The 19,240-nt window shown below is 39.3% G+C and overlaps 2 protein-coding genes across 5 annotated transcripts in view; one reads left to right on the forward strand and one right to left on the reverse strand.

The window, feature by feature from the left end:
- The window catches only part of MLLT10 (MLLT10 histone lysine methyltransferase DOT1L cofactor), a 149,182-nt gene extending 143,391 nt beyond the window's left edge, over positions 1-5,791 (forward strand). For 2 of the 4 annotated variants that reach the window (XM_089533340.1, XM_089533342.1), the window contains 2 exons: positions 1,121-1,345; positions 4,030-5,790. In XM_089533340.1, the coding sequence (XP_089389466.1) occupies positions 1,121-1,345; positions 4,030-4,074 (270 nt within the window). In that variant the 3' untranslated portion in view covers positions 4,075-5,790. Of the gene's footprint in view, positions 1-1,120; positions 1,346-4,029 lie in introns of all 4 variants that reach the window. The other 2 variants (XM_089533339.1, XM_089533341.1) reach the window with 2 other exon arrangements.
- Positions 5,792-9,448: 3,657 nt separating this feature from the next.
- DNAJC1 (DnaJ heat shock protein family (Hsp40) member C1) overlaps positions 9,449-19,240 on the reverse strand; it is a 99,920-nt gene continuing 90,128 nt past the window's right edge. The window contains exons 10-12 of the mRNA XM_089533344.1: positions 12,573-12,621; positions 10,926-11,422; positions 9,449-9,639 (exon numbers count right to left, since the gene is read on the reverse strand). Coding sequence (XP_089389470.1) covers positions 9,571-9,639; positions 10,926-11,422; positions 12,573-12,621 — 615 coding nt within the window. The 3' untranslated portion in view covers positions 9,449-9,570. The remainder of the gene's footprint in view (positions 9,640-10,925; positions 11,423-12,572; positions 12,622-19,240) is intronic.

The following is a 19,240-nucleotide window of genomic DNA, read 5'->3' on the forward strand; positions in this document are numbered from 1 at the left end:
CACAGTATTCTAGGTGAGGCCTGACCAAGGCAGAATAGTGGCACTATTACTTGCCTTGATCTAGACACCATACTTCTATTGATGCAGCCTAGAATTGCATTGGCCTTTTTAGCTGCCTCATCACACTGTTGACTCACGTTCAATTTGTGGTCTGCTAGGATGCCTAGATCCCTTTTTCACATAGTCTTGTTCAGCCAGGTGTCCCTCATCCTCTTTTTTTGCCCTAAGCGCAGTACCTTACATTTACCTTACATTTCTCTGTGTTAAAATTCATTTTGTTAGCTTTGGCCCAGCTTTCTAATCTATTAAAGTCATTTAGAATTTTTATCCTGTCCTCTGGGGTATTAACTATTCCTCAGAGGACAGGGCCAAAATTCAAAATGACCTTAATTGATCTTTGATCAATTCAGTCTATTGATGCATGTTAGATCTGGAAGACATGATTGCACAATACATGAGAGAGTTGGTCAGTCTGGCATACTAATGCATCTATCCCACATTTCTTCTTTGTACACTAGATGACCATGGACATATGGAGATCAGTATCTTCTGATCTAGTTCATCTTGCTCTTGGTCAAAGTCTAAATGTCTACACCTTAAGGCCTAAGAAACTCCAGCACTTTTCAAAGCATTGCTGTGCCTTAGGTTTTTTTTTAATTCTTCTACATTTTATTCAACTGCACATTGGCGTAGACATTCTCTGCTTTCCCTAGTTCTGTCTTTTGCTGTTTTCATTCTCTTTTCTCAGAACTATATGTCTTTTGATAACTGACTTTTTGAGAGATGGCGCTTTTCTGGTAAACATCACAGAAATTTATCCCAATATTTCTCATATACAAGCACTGCACTCTTAACTGCTTTAATACATTGGCTCGGAGGAGGTAGGCAGGGATCCCCTCAGTTTAGAAGCCTCAGCACCATCATTCCTCCCCAAACCAATGTAAAATTATTGCATTGGTTTTCTTTCTCTTTAACATAGAAAAATGCAACGTACCAATACATAAATCCTTGGTGAATGAGAAACACATCTGGCCTTCAAGTTTTAGTACTCATTTTTGTGAATGCATAAAAATACCTTCCCCACAAAATAACTGACTGCTCCTTCACTGTTGTATTCAAGGAACAGCATCAGGCTCTTCTGTATCAACTAGTGCAGCAGCAGCAGCAGCAGCAGCAGCAGCAGCAACATCATCACCAGTCTGAAGTACAACAGTTGCAGATTTCAGGAGCCACACAGATTCCCATCAATAACTTACTGGCAGGCTCTCAGGCATCTCCACTTCATACAGCTACAAATAACCCGTTCCTTACTCTTCATGGGGATAATGCTACTCAAAAAGTCACTGTAAGTATGCCCATGTACTGTTGTACACTGAGGTGGATTCAAGGGACATTGATTAGCAGTGTTACGGAAGGTCTTAATCTGAAATATGGAGAGGGCCAAGGAACTGTCTTAGGATTTAAAGGGAGAGGCAAAATTGTATTTTGACTAGCTGTAATGAGTGGAATGAACAGTTGCACCTATTTTAGCATCTAATCCCTGGAGTGTTTAGCAGAGCACTACTGCTGACCCCTCATGATGAAAATAAGCATAAGGCATCTTATTAGCTTCTTAGAATCTTATGAGTTGGAAGGGCACACAAGAGCCATCTACTCTACCCCCCTGCCATACATGTTTTTTACAGGATAATAGACAGCTCATTCTCCATCTTCCTACTATAGAACAAATGTTCCAGTGCTGGTTTTAACTTAATTGCCAATACCTACAGGTCTGTTGACAATAGCCCAAGATTATATTTTTGACATTTTGGAAGGCAGTAAGCATCAAGTAATGACACTAAATCTTCACAGAGTTCTGTTCAGTGGGCTCATTGAGGTAAGAAGGTGACTCTGGACACTGAAAGGCTATGGCAGTCGGGTGTAGCCTCCGGCAGTTCCTACCTACCTGATATGGCTGATGGACTGCATGTCCGCCATCCATCCAAGCTAAGAAAGGAGAAACTCATCCCCAGAAACTAGCCACCAGATGACAATTGGTTTGTCATGTGTGAACTCCATGATGTTGTGATGAAATAGTTGCAGTCCGTATCAGTGGAGAGACTCCCTGCAACCACAAGTATCTTTCAGGTAGTCCAGGCAACTATTATAAAATGCTCAAGTGATTTTCTGGAAAAATAGGCAGCAGAGTGTTCTTCAGTTGTAAAGAACTTAGATGTCAGTACTTAAAAAGGAAATAATAAATTCTGTATTGTATTGATGTTTATACTGTCTGGCATTCTGAAACTTAGGCGCTCTACAGACGGGTGCCATGGGGCGGCGTCGTTATGTGCGAGGGGCAGCGCTTCCAGATGCCCATCGCCCGTGATGAGGGCGTCAAAATGGTGGCGCCCTGTACAGATGGGCGCCGCCATTTTGACGCAGCGGACGCTTAGCGGACGCTTTAACATTTTGCGAGTGTGCCATTGGCACACAGTGGTGTCACAATCGCACCGCAAAAAGAACCCACTTTTTGTGAGTTCTTTTTGCTGTGCGGTTTGTCCGCTGCAGCTTCCTCGCACTGCAAAACAAGGCACGGGCAGACCACCCTTTTTGGGCAGTCTGTTACCACCCTCCTTGGTTTTTTTCAAGAAAACAGTACATGGTGTTTATCTTTAACCCAGACCTTCCCTTCAGAAACTGTTCCTAATGCTAGAGCTGAGGTTTAGAGCATATGACAAAATTACTGTGGACATACATATGCACAGAGCGTTTCCCCCCAATCATCAGTGAATAAGCCCCACACATAGGGATGCTTGATCAGAAATTTCAGACCATGGGAGTAGCTTCAAGGCAAGCTTGAGCTTCATTTACTTCCTTTCTTATCAGCTGCTGTTAACTAGGAGCTGTATATCGACCTAAATCGGGTAGGCAACCTGCGGCCCGCGGGCCGGATGCGGCCCGGCAAGGCCTTGGGACCGGCCCCCGCCTGGTCCTGCTGCCGATTGCCGCCGGAGCCTTTGGCCTCTCGCGTGAGGGCGTGGGGCCTTTGGCCTATCAGGAGGAGGTGGGCAAGGGGGGGCAAGCGGCGGGCAAGGGGGGCAATTGTCTATAGAAGCCTCAGAAACATGCATTTATATTAACATTTTTTAAAAAATCAGCAAATTTTTTCGCGTGTCCTCCATTTTTTATAAAAAAGTGTCCTCCATTTGAAATTTTTGTCCTACATTTGTCCCTGTTTATTTATTTATTTAATTTTAAAAATATTATTTAATTATTTATTTTTTGGCTTCGGACCCCCCAGTTGTCTGAGGGACAGCAACCTGGCCCCCAACTCAAAAAAGTTGCCTACCCCTGACCTAAATCATCATTTTACTGATCAATCAGTATTTTGAATGATTTGCACAATACCCAAAGCTCAATGGAGAATGTTTGAAAACTTAAAATTGACTGGAGAAACCTACTATGGATAGTCAGAAAAGGCTACTTAGGTTTTTTTTAATACAACCCCCCAATTTGCTAGATCCTAATTAATCTCTGATGTGCTGATTTTCTGTCTCAGCAGTGAAATGAACACAGCACTTTCTATCACCTATTCATAATGAAATATGTACTTAGCTTTCTCAAATCATTTGGATATTATCTCCAATTATAAAAGCTCACTTGAATCCAGGGAGAAAGCTGGAGACATCTAGACTGAGGTGTTGGCATCTGCCTTCTACCCTAATAGTGAGGGGTGCTTATTTATCTAGAATTCCCTCTCAAGAGAAAGCAAGGGATTGATGCTGCTTTCCATGCCCTTTTGGATGTGCTGAGAGGGTAAGCAGCTAAGAGCATAGACTTAGTTCTGAAGGAGAGCAGCTTACTGCAAGAAAATCAGACTCAGTGGTGGAGACCAGTGCCATCTTCCACTACCAAAGGTTTGAGTTTTGTTGTTGCTTCTCATATTTTCTAAAGCTCTTCTGATGCTATAGCCTCTCAAATTACATTTTACAATACATATGTAATTCTTACAGTTATAACATGACATATTGTGTTTCTTTTTCTCTCAAGAGACTGACTGATAAAAGTGGACCAATTGCACCAGAGAAGAATTGACATGGTGGATGTAGCAAGGAGTATCCTGCCATGATAGCACTTCATCAGGCTGCAAAGTGCAGCCTCTCTTCTAGAAGTGTGGCTAGATGCAACGAGGAGCGAACTGCACACTGGAAAAGTGAATCTACCTTAAGACATTTTATATAAGGCTTTGACCTTGTTGCTTTTTGTTGCACTGAAACTGAACTGTTTTTTTCAGATTTCATGGAATTCTTAGTTTGCATATTAAGACTTGTCATTTAGGACCGTTTATTTGAATTCTGCTGCTGAACTGGTAGCCTTTTAACATTTTGCATTGTTAATGAATTGCCTGTTGTAGTTCCATTGTTTTTAGAAAGCAAACCAAATTTGCAGTATCTGCCAATGACAGGTGGACAGTCCTGTTACCTGTTAAACATCTGTGTTTTTAGAAATACCATTTTTTTCCAGAAGAGGAGCAGGTTTTAAAATTTTACTTATTTTCTTAACTTTAGTGAATGTTTTGCTAGAGCAGGAGTTCGTAAGGAGTGACAAAATGGTGGTTAATCTTGATATTTTTTAAAAAAATGATTCCTGGAAAAAACAGATCAGTTCAAAGGTTTTAAATTTTACCAGATGAGTAAGCAACTCAAGTTCTGGTAGCATTTGACCTAACCCAAGTGCCTGTTGCTTACCTCTGTTGGGTTGGAATGGCTTTATATAGCTGGTCATGCACTAAATAAGTCTTTGTAAAAGCCAAGAGTGTGTATACGATTTTGCACCAGCAGCCTTTCCCATTGATCTGCCTTTATTAGAAGTGTTTGTCACTATAGATAGCTCAGGCAAATCATTACCTGGGTTGCTTTCCACTAATAAATTACCAAAAAAAGAGGGGGGGGGGAGATTTCTCATTTCTATTAAAATGTTAACGGGTTAAACAGAAGTATTTGACTATTTTCAATTTAAGTAGATGATTTCACAGTATGACTATGCATTATAGCAGAAGATAGTTTGAAGCTGGGACTTAATAGCCACTAATTGAATATGTGTGAATTATTAGTGGAAAATGCTCAAGTATACTTAGACCTTCACTGTGTACCTAATTGGAAGAATCTATTGTTTCTGCAATATTGTTTGGTTAAACATTGCACAGTTCTTACCTCATTTCTGTAAATAAAGTTTTGTGGCTGTTTTGTATTGTGGAGAATTCATAAAATGTGGATATTTTGATTTGTAATATTTCTAATTGGTAGATCTAATTGAAAAGTAAAGAATAATTTATTTTTATATGTTCATGGGAATTTTTAAAAAAGTCACAAATCACTTTTGTAGATAATTTGCTAAAGTAAATCAGTGTGGTTTAATTTATTTAAACCACTCATTTAATATTCTGTAACAATTTGTATAAAATGTTGGTTTTGCCTAGATGTAAAATTGCAAGTTTATATAAAGATGTACAAAGCTTTGATTATTAAATTTTAATATTGCTTATGACTGTGAACCTAACATGGAACAGATTTCTTCAAACTCTTATTTCAGTTTGATAGTATGCTAGTCATTATTGGATGCCATAGTCATGTGTTCATATGTATGAAATGAGGCTTTATTTACAGGTTCCAGCTGGCATTTTCCTGCAGGCTGGTTCACCCTTATCTGCTGCATTAGTAAAAAGCATAGTATCAAAGGGAGGGGAGATAGAAAGGTAGTGCTCTGTTAGCAATATTACCAAACTTTCATTCGCCTAAACCACCCCAAATAAAAATGAAGAATCAAGCACAAAAATGCTAAATCTGATGCATTAAAAGTAGAGTCTGTTTTAGTAAGGTGTGCTTTACCAAAGTTTGTTAGAGAAAGGCACTTGCAATCGGCCTTAGTGGAAATAACAATGCCTAGATGTGTGTGTGCGAGCCATCTCTGATGTTACTGCTATTAGATTGATATCTCAATGTCTCATAGGCTGGGAATAGCTTGCTACTTTTGCTAGGAGCCACCCTAGCCAACATGGTCAGTTGTTGAGGATGTGGAGACGACAATTTCTGGAGGGCTCCATGTTCACTGCCCTGTTTTCAATATTAATAGATCTCTCTTTAGGGCTCAAAATCAAAGAACAGGTTGCATTCCTTTAACTGTGGTTCTTCAAGTTATCAGCTATGAATGCACATAAAAGGGTTGTCCTGCACAGCAAGTTTCTAGAGCTGTTAGATGTGATTTAGCAGGAGCCTTACTCACTATACTATGCACGTTCAAGCGCTACTCCAGCCTTGCCCTCGATTCTTTGCTGCCAGCCACAGCAAACTCCTTAAAAGAAACAAAATAGCTGGGAATGTGATAAAAGCTTCAGGAACAGAAGATGTGTCGGAACAGTCATCCTCAGAATCAGGAAAATGGACAATACAAACTTGTGGAGGTAGAGCATGGTGGGGCTTGCTTTGAACAAGGCTGACTAGTGAGTTGCATGGAAGAGGCAGTGGAGAAGGCACTCTCCTGAGTTGAACCAGAGGAGGGTATGAAATTGGAATAGAGATAAAAACTGAGGCACAAGGAAAAGACAGTGAAATACCATGGTAGAGAAGTGTGATAGCTGGTGCTGAAGACAAACAGGTAATATGGCTGAGGCACAGATGAAGGCTTAAAAGGATGAACTATACTGTGGCTGAAGAGGGCTTCTTGCCAGAGGAGGGTCTACTCAGGTAAGGTGAGCATGGGGAACACAGCTGCTAATGCTGCAGTGGTCCAAAAGGAACTGAGGAGAAAATGGGAACAGTAGTGGTGGGACACCCATAGCAGCTCTAGCAAGTTCCGAACTTTGCTGTGCAGGCACAGATTGACCAATTTGTGTGACTAATAGAGACTGTGAAGAAGAAATCAAATTACTTGGAAAACAAGAATTCAAATAAAATTATAATGCTTGTATTAAAAATTCTCTCCAGAAAGCCATCCAAAGAACAGTTATTTTTTCAGGTAGTAATAAATGCTTATTTAGTATGAATTGCTGTTCGATTTACATGTGAAGTCCCACCTTGCCATTTCCCTGGAACTCTGCTCAGGCTATGGGTAGGTCTTCACTCCCAGGCTGGCTGACTGTCCAGGAGGGAAGCTTTTCTGTACAGAGACAGTTTTGCCCTTGAATGTTTATCATTCTAAGTTACTGAAATGCACTGTTATGGATCATTTAAAACCCAAAATGTAGCTTCAGTGCACTAGCTAAGTAAGAACAGTGTACTTAGCAATGGACATTTCAAGACAAGCTTGAATCCAGAGATGCAAAATGCTACCACCTCCTCTATGCTGATGGACAACTGGCTTACCCACAAATGCCCAAGGAAATCTGAATTTCTGTGAATCAAATCTATATTTTCAAGTCCATGTTGCTTAGTACAGATACTGTTCACTATTTTGAAGCACTGTGGACACACTAGTCCAGATCTGCCCAACTTGGCAGTAGGTAGGGACCAAAATTAAAATAAGCTAAACTTTTTCAGGCAGCAGATCGCTATTTAGTGACTCACTCTCCAAGTAAAGGTGTAATTCATTAATACGTTTGGCCCTCGGTGTCTGTGGACTTGCCATCTGGGGATCTGCGGATGGCAAGTCTGTGTTGTACCTAATGGCAGTGCATGCATGTGACCAAGCTGCCATTAGGGACAGACCCTGTTCTCAGCGGCAGCACAGCCACATGCACATGCCGCCATTGGAGTCCCATTGTCCCTAATGGTGGCACAGCCACATGAACGCGCCACCACTGGGAACAATGGAACTTCAGCATTTGCGGAATTTGGTATCCTCAGGGTGGTGGTGTCCAGAATGGATCCCCTGTGGCTACTGAGGGCCAACTGTATTTTAATCATTAATTATTAATTTATTAATAATATTTTAAATATTAATTTGGCAGAGGAGCCTTGAAGGGTGAATATTTGCTTGTCCTCTTCTGCAGCCCGGCTCTTTCCAGGGAGAAAACCAGGTGGAGGAGGAGCCCTGAGGTCCTTATTGGCCGCCCGAAACCCTTTGGCGGGCTGCAAGTGGTCCATGGGCTGTATGTTGTGCAGGCCTGGACATGTCCATTTAATATACAGTCAGCCATCCACATTTGTGGCTTTTGACTTTTGGAGGTTTGATTATTCAGGTAGTCAATTATGTTCTCGCGGTATTACAGTGCGACTCTGCCAGAAGTTATCATAGAGTCACACTAGAGGAACTAGAGATTCCTAGAGAAAACACTTCCCTAGGCATTTGTAGGTCTTCCAGCGCAATTGTGTGGTCAACTTCCAGCAGATGTTAATTAGAAAGTTGCACTGGAGGACCTAGAGATGCCTAGAGAGGTGTCAGGTTAAAAAAAGGTGGGCTTTTTTATTTACTGTTTCCCCACTTTCACGAGGGTTCTGTGCCCCTAACTCCAGTGAATGTGGAGGGCCCACTGTAACTGCCTCTTTTTCGGTTCACAAAAATTTGTCAAAGTCCCCTCCCCTCTTTAAGCTGACACAAAACTAAACAGTCAATCCTTATCTCCAGATTTTCTGGTGATAAGTGACACAGCATTCACTCTTTGTTGAGGTTTTTTTCAATGCAACATTTCCAGAGTATGGGGCACTGCATACATGTATGTGCCAGCCATAAAATAAGATTGTTGGGAACCCAAAAAACTCTTTTCCAGAAACAGCTGCCTGTTGTTCCACACATGTTGTAATGCAAAGGACTCTAGTATGTATGATGAAGGTAGAAGGTGTATAATGTTTTCCATGGAGAAGGAAGGGAAGAGCACTTGGAAACAGCATAGCTGGCTTTTCAAAAGGCATGATCCATCCAAAGAGAGAGAGCTAAGTAAGTGTTTTAAAAGTACAGATACTCACTTTCCAAAGACATCCCTTTTCTGGCATATGCAGGAGGAGGATGTTTATCCTCTATTTCCTCCATCTCCCCCATCTGCAGAGGCACCCAAACATATTACCTGTAAGGGAACACTGCCCTCCACAGTAAAGAGTCCTATTCCTGATCCCATCTTCAGAGAGAAGTTGAAATTCAACCTCGTCTCTGAATCAACAATCTGAATTGTTTCTGTGGTTTAAAACAAGGTATCTGAGTCAATGTTTTGTTCCAACTGGTGAATAAGCTCTCCTGGTTTTCCATATTTTTAAAATTAAACACTTCATTTATAACGAAAAGTTTTTATCAGAGCCTTAGCTGTCATACTAAAACACCTTTCAAGCCCACCCTGTATGTGTTTAGTACTAACCACATTCTTTCCCCCCTAAATTCTAAATGTAGTTACTGTACAATCTCAGTATAGTTTAATTCAACATATGTTTAAATATCTGCAGTTGTGAACACCTACTTCAAAATAGGCAAAACTATCCATTTCAATGGTGGGTTCTGCATACAACCCATGAAACAGGATGAATGTCACTACCACAACAAAATGTAAAGGCATAAATGTTATTTATTTATTAAGGCACATGACATACTGAAATACTGAGGTACAAAAATACAAGTAACGGCATATCTTTAAAATATCCCATTCTGTTAGTAAAATTCTTCAGGAATTCAGCTTTTTGCCATTTTTTTCTTCTGTACAAGTTCAACCAGCAATTTGTATCTGGCCATACATTCTTCCTGCAGAAAGAGATAGGGAGCAGGGCAATGATGGGGAAAGATAAGGTAAGAAATGAGAATGTTGATACTTTTATCAGAAACTTGCAGATCAAAGGGAAAGACTTTCCTTCAACAGTTCATAGAAATTTACATGAGAGCTCTTCCCTAAAGGGTCAGGTCACCTTACTGCTTTTCACTATGTACTTGTACATATACAAGTTAATAGAGTAAGGTACTGCAACTTACCAAAATGCAGTAGTTATTTCAGAGATTGCAACTCCCATCTCCTTGCTCAATATTTTGATTGGTCATAATAAATGTACCATATGTGTGGATTTTTAAATATTTGAAATGGACCAAAACAGCACCCTCTCTGCTTTTTTCTGTCTAAAAGCAGGGTGGGCATATGCACAGCCCTCCAGATGTAATGAACTGCAACTTAGATCCACCCTAGATGCATAGCCAATTAAGAAGAATGCTGTAAACTGCAGGTCAACACCTAGAGGGGGCCACACTTTGCCCACTGCCAGTCTAAAAAAAGCAACAGTTTCTGACCCAGTACATTCCTGACTAAAAGAACAATGCCAGGAACTAATTTTTGACCCTATATGCAGCCTTCAATACACCATTTAGGAGAAAACACTACACGGAACAAATCCAAGCCTTAGCTTTGAAAGGAGGAAGGAAATGTGAGGAAGATTAGTCATATTTTGTGCCTGGTTCTTAGTGACATTTGCTAAAAACCAAACTACCTCCTCAGATTCAATTTTTGGCACAATCAAGGAGGCCGCACCCTGCTGCTGAAGGCCCTTCATCTCCAGCTCTTCTTGCAACACTGACCCATTTTAGAGCCTAGATATGGGTAAATCACTTGACAGGCCACTGCCAGGGATTCTTGGATTTATACCTTCATGTCATCTGTACATTTTCAGTGTTGCAAATAGTTGAAATGAGTGAATGTGTAAGAAATGCAGGCTATCATTTACACAAAGGGATCTTGTAGGACCTCTGAGATGAGCTAAAAGAAGCTGGTCTCAAAGATACTACAAGATCCCTTTGCGTACTGATCCAGACTAATACAGCTACGTCTCTGAATTCTACCAGTGAGAGTATCATTTAGTCGCACATGCAAGCAGCAAGTCCTATTACAAATATATTTTCCTGTTACTTTTTGTCCTTGCATTAAATATGAAGGAAGAAGCAATATTTACTTGCTAAAGCTGATTAGCTTAAAGATCAACAACAGAATTAACTTCATGCCTTGCATCTAAACACTATTTTACTTTATACAGAAAACTATGACATACCTTACTTTTCCCTGGAACGTATTTTGCAATCTTATCCCAACGCTCTGCCGTTCCCTTTGGATACTGCTGTAAGGCTACTTCCAGAAGCTTCTGCTGATTCTGAGTCCACAAGTCTTCTGAAGTGCGGTGTCTCTCTTTTTTTCTGGCCTCATCATCACTGTGCTCTTCTTGTTCTGCACTATCGAAGTCCTTCTGCCGCCTCCCTCGACACTTATCGTCTGTTGTCTCTTTCGCAACAGGGAGTGTGGTTTCTAAGGCCTTTGAAACTGTTTTCCGCTTGCGGTATCTGGCTTCAGTCAACACTGTGTCTTGATGGTTAGCTATTCCTACATCCATTGGTTGTGAGTCACAACTATGTTTTGTTGCTGCATCGTCTTCGCTGTCCTCTTCCTCCTCATTATCCCGCTGAGTGATTATATGATCTGATATGTTAACATTGGCCTTGTTGCATCTTGGGGTTTGCGCCAACAGTTTAAGCTCTGAGAGCCTAACAATACCTAACAAAAGAGCATCAGTTTCAGTTTCATTTGTAATCTGTTACATGGAAGGGGCAGAGTACAAGACAAGAAGCATGTTGCCAAATTATAATTGGTAGACATCCTAGGCTGATGCTCCAGTATTATTATTCAGCTGTTACCAACTTCAGATGTGAAATATTTGAATCATCCCTTGAAAAATAAGAGATTAGCAATCTGGAATTGATTATGAGGTGTATACAAAGCATAAATAAATTTCATGTTTAGATTTGGGTTCCATCTCCAAGATATCTTGTTATGTATATGCCAATATTCCAAAATCTGAAATCCAAAACACCTCTGGTTCTCCCAAGCATTTTGGATAAGGGATACTCAACCTGTATTAGCTGCTAGAAAATGCAGCCAGAACAGTTAATAGTATTTGTGACATCTGTACTGAGCTTTCACCATGCATTCTGCATTCCCGGGAAGGAGTGATCACCAAGCACTAAAGATATCTAACTACACATTAGTTCAGCAGCACCCACTAATTCTGGAAACAGTTCTTTTCATTGGAATTTCCCAGTGATATGGAGAAAGCACTGCTTCTTCTTCATTATTTCTATGAGTCACACAATCCACCATTCCTTAAAAAAATACACAAATTACTGCTATTGAGAGGTTTCAATACTTGTTGCAAACTCAACCCAAAGTTGATCACCAACAAAAAAAAAAGTCAGCTCCAAAGTCATGATGGGGGAAAGACAGGACGCACTGTCATACCCTTGTATCCTAAGGGTGGTTGGTCAGCCGCAGCAGTAACAACAGATGCTGGGTATGGAGCTTGCTTCCAGCAAATACCTTCTGCGCTCACCCAGTACAGGGAGCTGGTAACATAAACCATAGTATAGTTGGGCTAGTTTGTATTATGGTTCAACTATTTTTTGCTAATTGTAAGGATTTTTACAAAGAATACTACACTATGATTTGTTCCACAAAAACACTGTGTTTTTAAGCATGGGCTTAATCAGAATCACAATGCATCTGAGGAAGTAGGCTTAAGTCTACGAAAGCGCATGCTACCATCTTATTTCTTCCAGTTAGTTTCAAAGACTACAAGATCCTTTTCCATATCACAAAAACTGGTTGCCATTTAGCTGTCAGGAAACAAGGGCAGTCAATGGACACTTACCTGGAGCTGATGTAACTGAGTCTTTAATCTCTTTAGCTTTCATTGTAACCTGTTTAAGAAAAGAGAGCATTTAATTTTTAAGAGATTTGTAATAGCACTCATATCAAAAGGTTTCTAGAAAAATTGGTCAGGACAGCAACGATCAAGAATACTAATAGTTTACCTAGGCCAGAACTGCTGGCATGGATTGGCAGCAACTCTTAATGCTACAGAATATAATTCTCAGGTTTTCCTGGGTACATTGATGGCACTATATAAATAAATGATAATAATAAAATGATAATAATTAGATTACCCTGGGATGCAGATGACAAATTCATCACATTTGATTGATCATTATCCCTTGAGGAGGACATGTTCCCAGAGACTATGGCAGGGGGACAGTGTCCAGAACCCAAAGATTTGATGTGTATTTATAAAATATTGCAGTCAGATATTAATATGGGATTAAGAGAGCTTCTTCTTAGCTATTTTTGCTAAATGCTCGATCACTGTCCTACAGAATTACAGCTCAAATGACCGTGTTTAAGGTACCACTAGATATTTGCTTATTTTTCTACAACAGAGTCAGCTTCTTATTCTTGACCATTTGGAGATCAAAACTTGAATCTCCCTGGCTTGACACAAATTCTGAGCAGGGTAGGAAAGCTTTAGCCATTGAAGGAGGCTGATGAAAAAGTGTGGTGAGACACAATTACTGGCTTTTGCTGAGACAGATTACTGGTACATCTAGTTCTGCCTACACATACTTTTAATCTAATATATTATTTGCTCATTCTTTTTTTTCTAATTAATTTTTTCAGTTTTTACAATAAAACACATAAGCTTGTAGAACAATGACAACAACAACAAACTGCAAGAGCTAAGGGTATGTACATTCAATCCACATATACATATAAGAGCCTCTGATAGTTTGATAGTTTAAACTGGGAGTATTTGATGCGTACTTTGAACAAGTTGGGAATCGGTGAGAGTTGGATACGAAGCATATACACCAACCAAACCGCAAGGCTACTGATTAACAGAGAGAACCCAACAGTTTAACATACAGAAAGGGACAAAACAGAGTTGCCTGCTGTCCCCGTTGCTATTTATAACGGTGATGGAAGACCTCAATAATAGAATCAGAGAAGACAGCGAAATTACCGGAGTAAAGATTAAGAGACATGAATTCAAGTTGAAAGCTTATGCTGATGATCTCGTGATCTTTTTGCAGAATCCAGCTACATGTATATATAAAGTAATAGATATAATTAACAATGTCGGCATAACTTCTGGATTCAAAATAAACACACAAAAATCAGTGATCATAAAAAAATCTATCTTTCATTGAAGAAAAGGAAACGCAAGAACGCACAGGTTGCAAAGTGGTGAAAAAGACAAAGTATTTAGGCATATGGATCACTAACAGAAACACTGAACTTTTTGAAAACAACTATAAACTCATATGGAAGAAAATCAAACAAGATATTCTGAAATGGTCTAAACTAAATTTGTCTTTCTTCGGAAGAATTGCTGCTGTAAAAATGTCTGTACTACCCAAACTCAACTACCTATTTACTAATATTCCTATCATCTCAAATTTGAAAAAGAAATAAGGAAATCTGTGTGGGCAGGAAAAAAACTGTGAGTAAAATGGAAAACTTTAATCGACACAAATCTAAATGGCGGCTGTGATCTACCTGACTTCCAGATATATTTTATAGCTAACAGTTTAACTTGGGTGAAAGAATGGATAAACTTGACAGATGATAAACTACTTGCTTTGGAAGGTTTAATATCCGTTTCATACCCGTGGTATGAAAAATACAAGATTAATAGAGATTTCAGACACCATTTCGTTTGGAATGCTATGTTGACATCTTGGCTCAATGTGAAACAACTCTTCTATAGGAAAATCCCTGGATGGATCTCACCCCATGAGGCGCTCTTTAATAGATCTCCAAATGGATAAGATATGAAGACTTATTAATAAAAAATGACATAAATTACTACAAGCTAAAAAAATAGAGGAAATAACACTAATGGAGATCCAAAAACATTGGTTCCTTTACTATCAGTTAACAAACAGGTTTAAATTGGATGCAGAGGCTGAAAATTTTGAAATTGAAAATACGGAATTGGATAACATACTTCGAAAAGAAAAAAAAGAAACTAACATCAAAATTATAGAAAATTGTATTACAAAGAAAGGTGGAACAGAATGTAATAAAAGAATCCATGATCCAATGGGCCAGAGATCTTGGCACAGTAATAGATCTAGAAAGCTGGCAGAATGACAGGGAAAAAACACAAAAATTTACTGCATGTCTAAACCTCCATGAAAACTTAGTGCTGGAAATGCTTGAATGCAAAAGGAACTTGGCTACATGTTTGGTGGGACTGTCTAGGATAAAAATATTGGAACCAGATTCACCTATCTATAACTGAAATTCTTGGTATTGAATTTGAACAAACTCCTGAAATTTATCTTTTAAATATGACAAACAAAATCCCAAAGAGAATATAAGCCCTTCATTGGCACAAGATTCTTTATATGATAACAGCTGGAAGGTTGCTTCTGGAACAATATTGGAAACTAAATGAGATTCCATCGATTGATGAGTGGTTGATAAAAGTCTATGATATGATGGAAATGGACAAGCTAACTAATATTATTCATAGAAAAGATGAGGAAAAGATAGAAAAGGAATGGGAGGCATTAAGGATTTTTTGTAGTAAACGCTGGAAAGACACATAAAATAACAAGATATATATGGAAATATTACTTACTAACTCTGACAAGGATAGGAAAGTGTAAATCATCAATGAAATAAAGGGACTGGAGTTATCTAAGACTATAAAGAATATAAGGAAACAATGTAGAAGACAGTAATAAACACAAAAAGACGAGTGATATACGTAGGAAGAATATTTATTTTTATTTAGCTTTCTGAAAAACTGGACAATGTTGGACAGCTGAATATTTAGGAAGATACAGATAATTATGTGTTTGTAAATGTAAGATGTTATAATTAGAATCATAGAATCATAGAATCGTAGAGTTGGAAGAGACCACTAGGGCCATCCAGTCTAACCCCCTGCCATGCAGGAAATCCAAATCAAAGCATCCCTGACAGATGGCCATCCAGCCTCTGTTTAAAGACCTCCAAGGAAGGAGACTCTATCACCTTCCGAGGAAGTGCATTCCACTGTCGAACAGCCCTTACTGTCAGGAAGTTCCTCCTAATGTTCAGGTGGAATCTCTTTTCCTGTAGCTTGCATCCATTGTTCCGGGTCCTGTTCTCTGGAGCAGCAGAAAACAAGCTTGCTGCCTCCTCAATATGACATCCTTTCAAATATTTAAACAGGGCTATCATATCACCTCTTAACCTTCTTTTCTCCAGGCTAAACATCCCCAGTTAATTATTAATCTATCTGTCGAAATTCGTCTATTTTCTTTTGTTGTTTAATGCTTGAATTTTCAATTAAGAAAAAAAAGAGCCTCTAGATTTACAACCCCTCCAGCAATCCAGAGATAGTGTTTTAGCCAATTCAGACAGCTTTACAGATGTGAGATACCGCCTATGGATGGTTTTCAAAGTATTCTCCTTCACAGATGCTGAACAGGATTTGTATGACAATGAAGACCAAATGTGAGCCCATGCAGTGTTGGAATCGTGGTTTTCTATTCTCCTTGCCAAAATGAGTGCATATATTGATGTGTTCCGGGAAACGTTTGTAGATAACTGTCTCTTTAGTATGAGATATGGAGTTCAAAAAAGTTTTCAAAAAAGGAGAGCTGATGTGGAGATTCTCTTGCTGAGGCTAGATGTGATGCAAAGGAAGCAATTTGGTGTGCTTGAAGCCAGGTAATGTTAGTTTGTTGTAGGTAAGTTTTTATGGTGGTGGTGGGCTTTGGTAATGCACCAGAGAACAGGTATAAGGTGAGGTAGAGTCCACATCTTCTCAATAACCTTATTAGTGGGAATTGATCATCTAAGTGAGAAAGAGGGTGCAAGAAAAACGAGATTAATGGGAGAAGGGTCCTGAGTTAGTATGTGTTTCCATTTATGCCAGATGAGTAGGGAGCTAGATAAAAACAGATTAGATAACCTACCAAGTTTCTGTTTTGAAATTTTGGTGTAGAGGCAAGTAAATTCAGTGGACTTCATATTATAAACTTCTAGATTTACTCATCTGGTAGCACTGTTGTCCTTAATTAATTGAATAATTTGGCTGAGTTGGAAAGCCTGGAAATACAGTGCAATATCTGGGACTGCCAAACCACCATTCTTGGAAGTGATGTGTCTAGTGGATTTGGGAAATCTAGGTCTCTTTTTATTGAAGATAAATTGATCAATTAATTTTTGCCATTTCTTGAATCTAGATGGGGGAGGAGTCAATGGGATTGTTTGAAACAGGAAAAGAGTCGAGGTATCATGAACATCTTGACTAATGCAATCCTACCAAGGATGGAAAGATTTAAAGCCTTCCATTTTCTAGATTTATGTAGCATCCATGTGTCTACTGAGTTATACTTTCAGGATATGAGTTGCTGGGTGTCTTTTGTGATGATTATTCCCAAATAGGAAAAACCTGAGGGACAAAGTTGCAAGCCCATTGGGTCCTGCCAGATTTTTTGCTCTCAGTATGAAGTGTTTAGAGCTATAAATATGGATTTATTAAACTAAATTATTAGACCTGACAAATAATTAAAGTTAATTATTAGACTCAATTGTCCTTTTTAGAGGCAGAAATGATAATTCTGGGCATGATTAAAAAATCAACACATCATCAGCATAAAATGCAAACTTATGGTATTGGTTGTTGATGCAAAGGCCAGTGATAACAGCATCATGCCGAATCTTGTTAGTCAAGGGGTCTATTGTCAATGGAAATAGGAGGGGTGACAATGTCTGGTCTCTGGTGCCCCTGGAAAGTGCAAAATGTGTTGAGGCCTTTGACCAACACCATTGCCTCTGATTTCTCATAGATAAGACAAAGTGCTCCTATGAAGCCATCTCCAAAATTCATTCCTTGAAGGACCCCAAAAAGAAAGGGTCATTCCAATGTATCAAATGCTTTCAAAGCATCAAGCAAAAGTAAAGCGGGAGGAGTCTTTCACTGGTTGGAATGGTAGATGATACTGAGTACCCTGTGGACTGCGTCTGCTAAGTATCTGCCTGGCATGAAGCTCACCTGGTCAGGATCAATGTATTCTAAAATAAACTCATTTATTCTGGAGGCCATAATAGAGGTAACTGTCCACTCATTCTTTACTAAAACCAATATATCCTTTTCACAATTATCTAAAGAATCTTCCCAAGGAACTTGACAAAACCCTCAAGTATAAAGATACATAACTGAATACTAAAGGTAGGATTGTCCATGGCATTATCTTTCCAATTTCTATGTGTGGTGGTGAAAGCTGGGCAGTGAAGAAAACTGATAGCAATAAAATCAACTCATGGGAAATTTGATGCTGGAGGACTGTATACATCATAGACTGCTAGAAAGACAAATAAATGGGTCCTAGAGCAAATGAAGCCTGAACTCTACCAAGAGGCCAAAACAAGACCGTTGTACTTTGGTCATGTAATGAGAAGACAATAATGCTTTGTAAAGCAGAAGTCTGTAGGAAAAGAAGTCAGCATTCCAGATGGATAGACTCAAGCAAGCAAGCCACAGCCTCGCATCTGCAAAATCTGAGCAGGGCTGTTGATGACAGGTTGACTTGGTGGTTTCTCATTCATAAGGTCACCATAAGTCAAAGTCGACTTGACAGCAGTTAACAACAATAATAGTAAAGAACCCCTAATTTCTAAAACAGATTTAAAGTTATTTGAAAGTCAGCACCTCAAGCTAACAACAGAATTTAAAAAGCTGTGTGTTGCTACCCATGAGCTCAGTCCAGGCAGCCCAATGGTAGTTAATCATTTCCCTATCTCCTTTTCGACATATGGCTTGCTTTCATAACTGCACCCCCTTCCCTGTTACCCCACACTGCCAGGCACCACACTAATTAGAAAAATGTGCTCATATCTACCCACCTGTCCATTGTTTTGCTGCCTACCTGTGCCTTTTACATGCAAGCAGCAAATCCCCCATCAGCCTGCTATTGCAACCTGAATACAGGAGATTAGTGACTACAGAGGCAAGTAGAATCAGTTTACATCATCTCAGGCCAGGCAAGCAAAGATATTATTTCATGGAGGATGGAACTAGAGAGCTCTTTGCTGTCAGTTTAGAAAACCTGCAGTTAATAATCACATTGAAGTCTGTTTTGCAATGCAATTAATAACTTAAAAATAATCATGGCCAGGATCCAGAGCAGAGCTTGGAAAGGTTACCTTTTGGACTATAAATCCACCAGGTAGCATTGCTGACTGTGGTATATACTGCCCAAAAATTTTCAGCTTAAACTTCAGCATGATTTTTTGCTCTTAACCTGCAATTTGACTTAAAATTTGGGGAGATCGAGTAAACATAAAATTCAGTCACATAAATAATACGTATCCAAGTAATTTAAAATAGGATGTTAGGGGTGGCAATCTCTACAAGACTATATAGAGCATTTTGTAGATACTTGTCACTCACCAAAACACTGATGAATCTCCAACAATGTTCACTGCCACCACATACCTGTTAGGACATCACCTAATCTGGGTCATGGCCATGTGATGGAA

This window comes from Sceloporus occidentalis, unplaced genomic scaffold, assembly GCF_023333645.1.
Source record: "Sceloporus occidentalis isolate IW3139 unplaced genomic scaffold, rSceOcc1.0.p SCAF_7, whole genome shotgun sequence".
In the NCBI taxonomy this organism is placed as follows: Eukaryota; Metazoa; Chordata; class Lepidosauria; order Squamata; family Phrynosomatidae; genus Sceloporus; species Sceloporus occidentalis.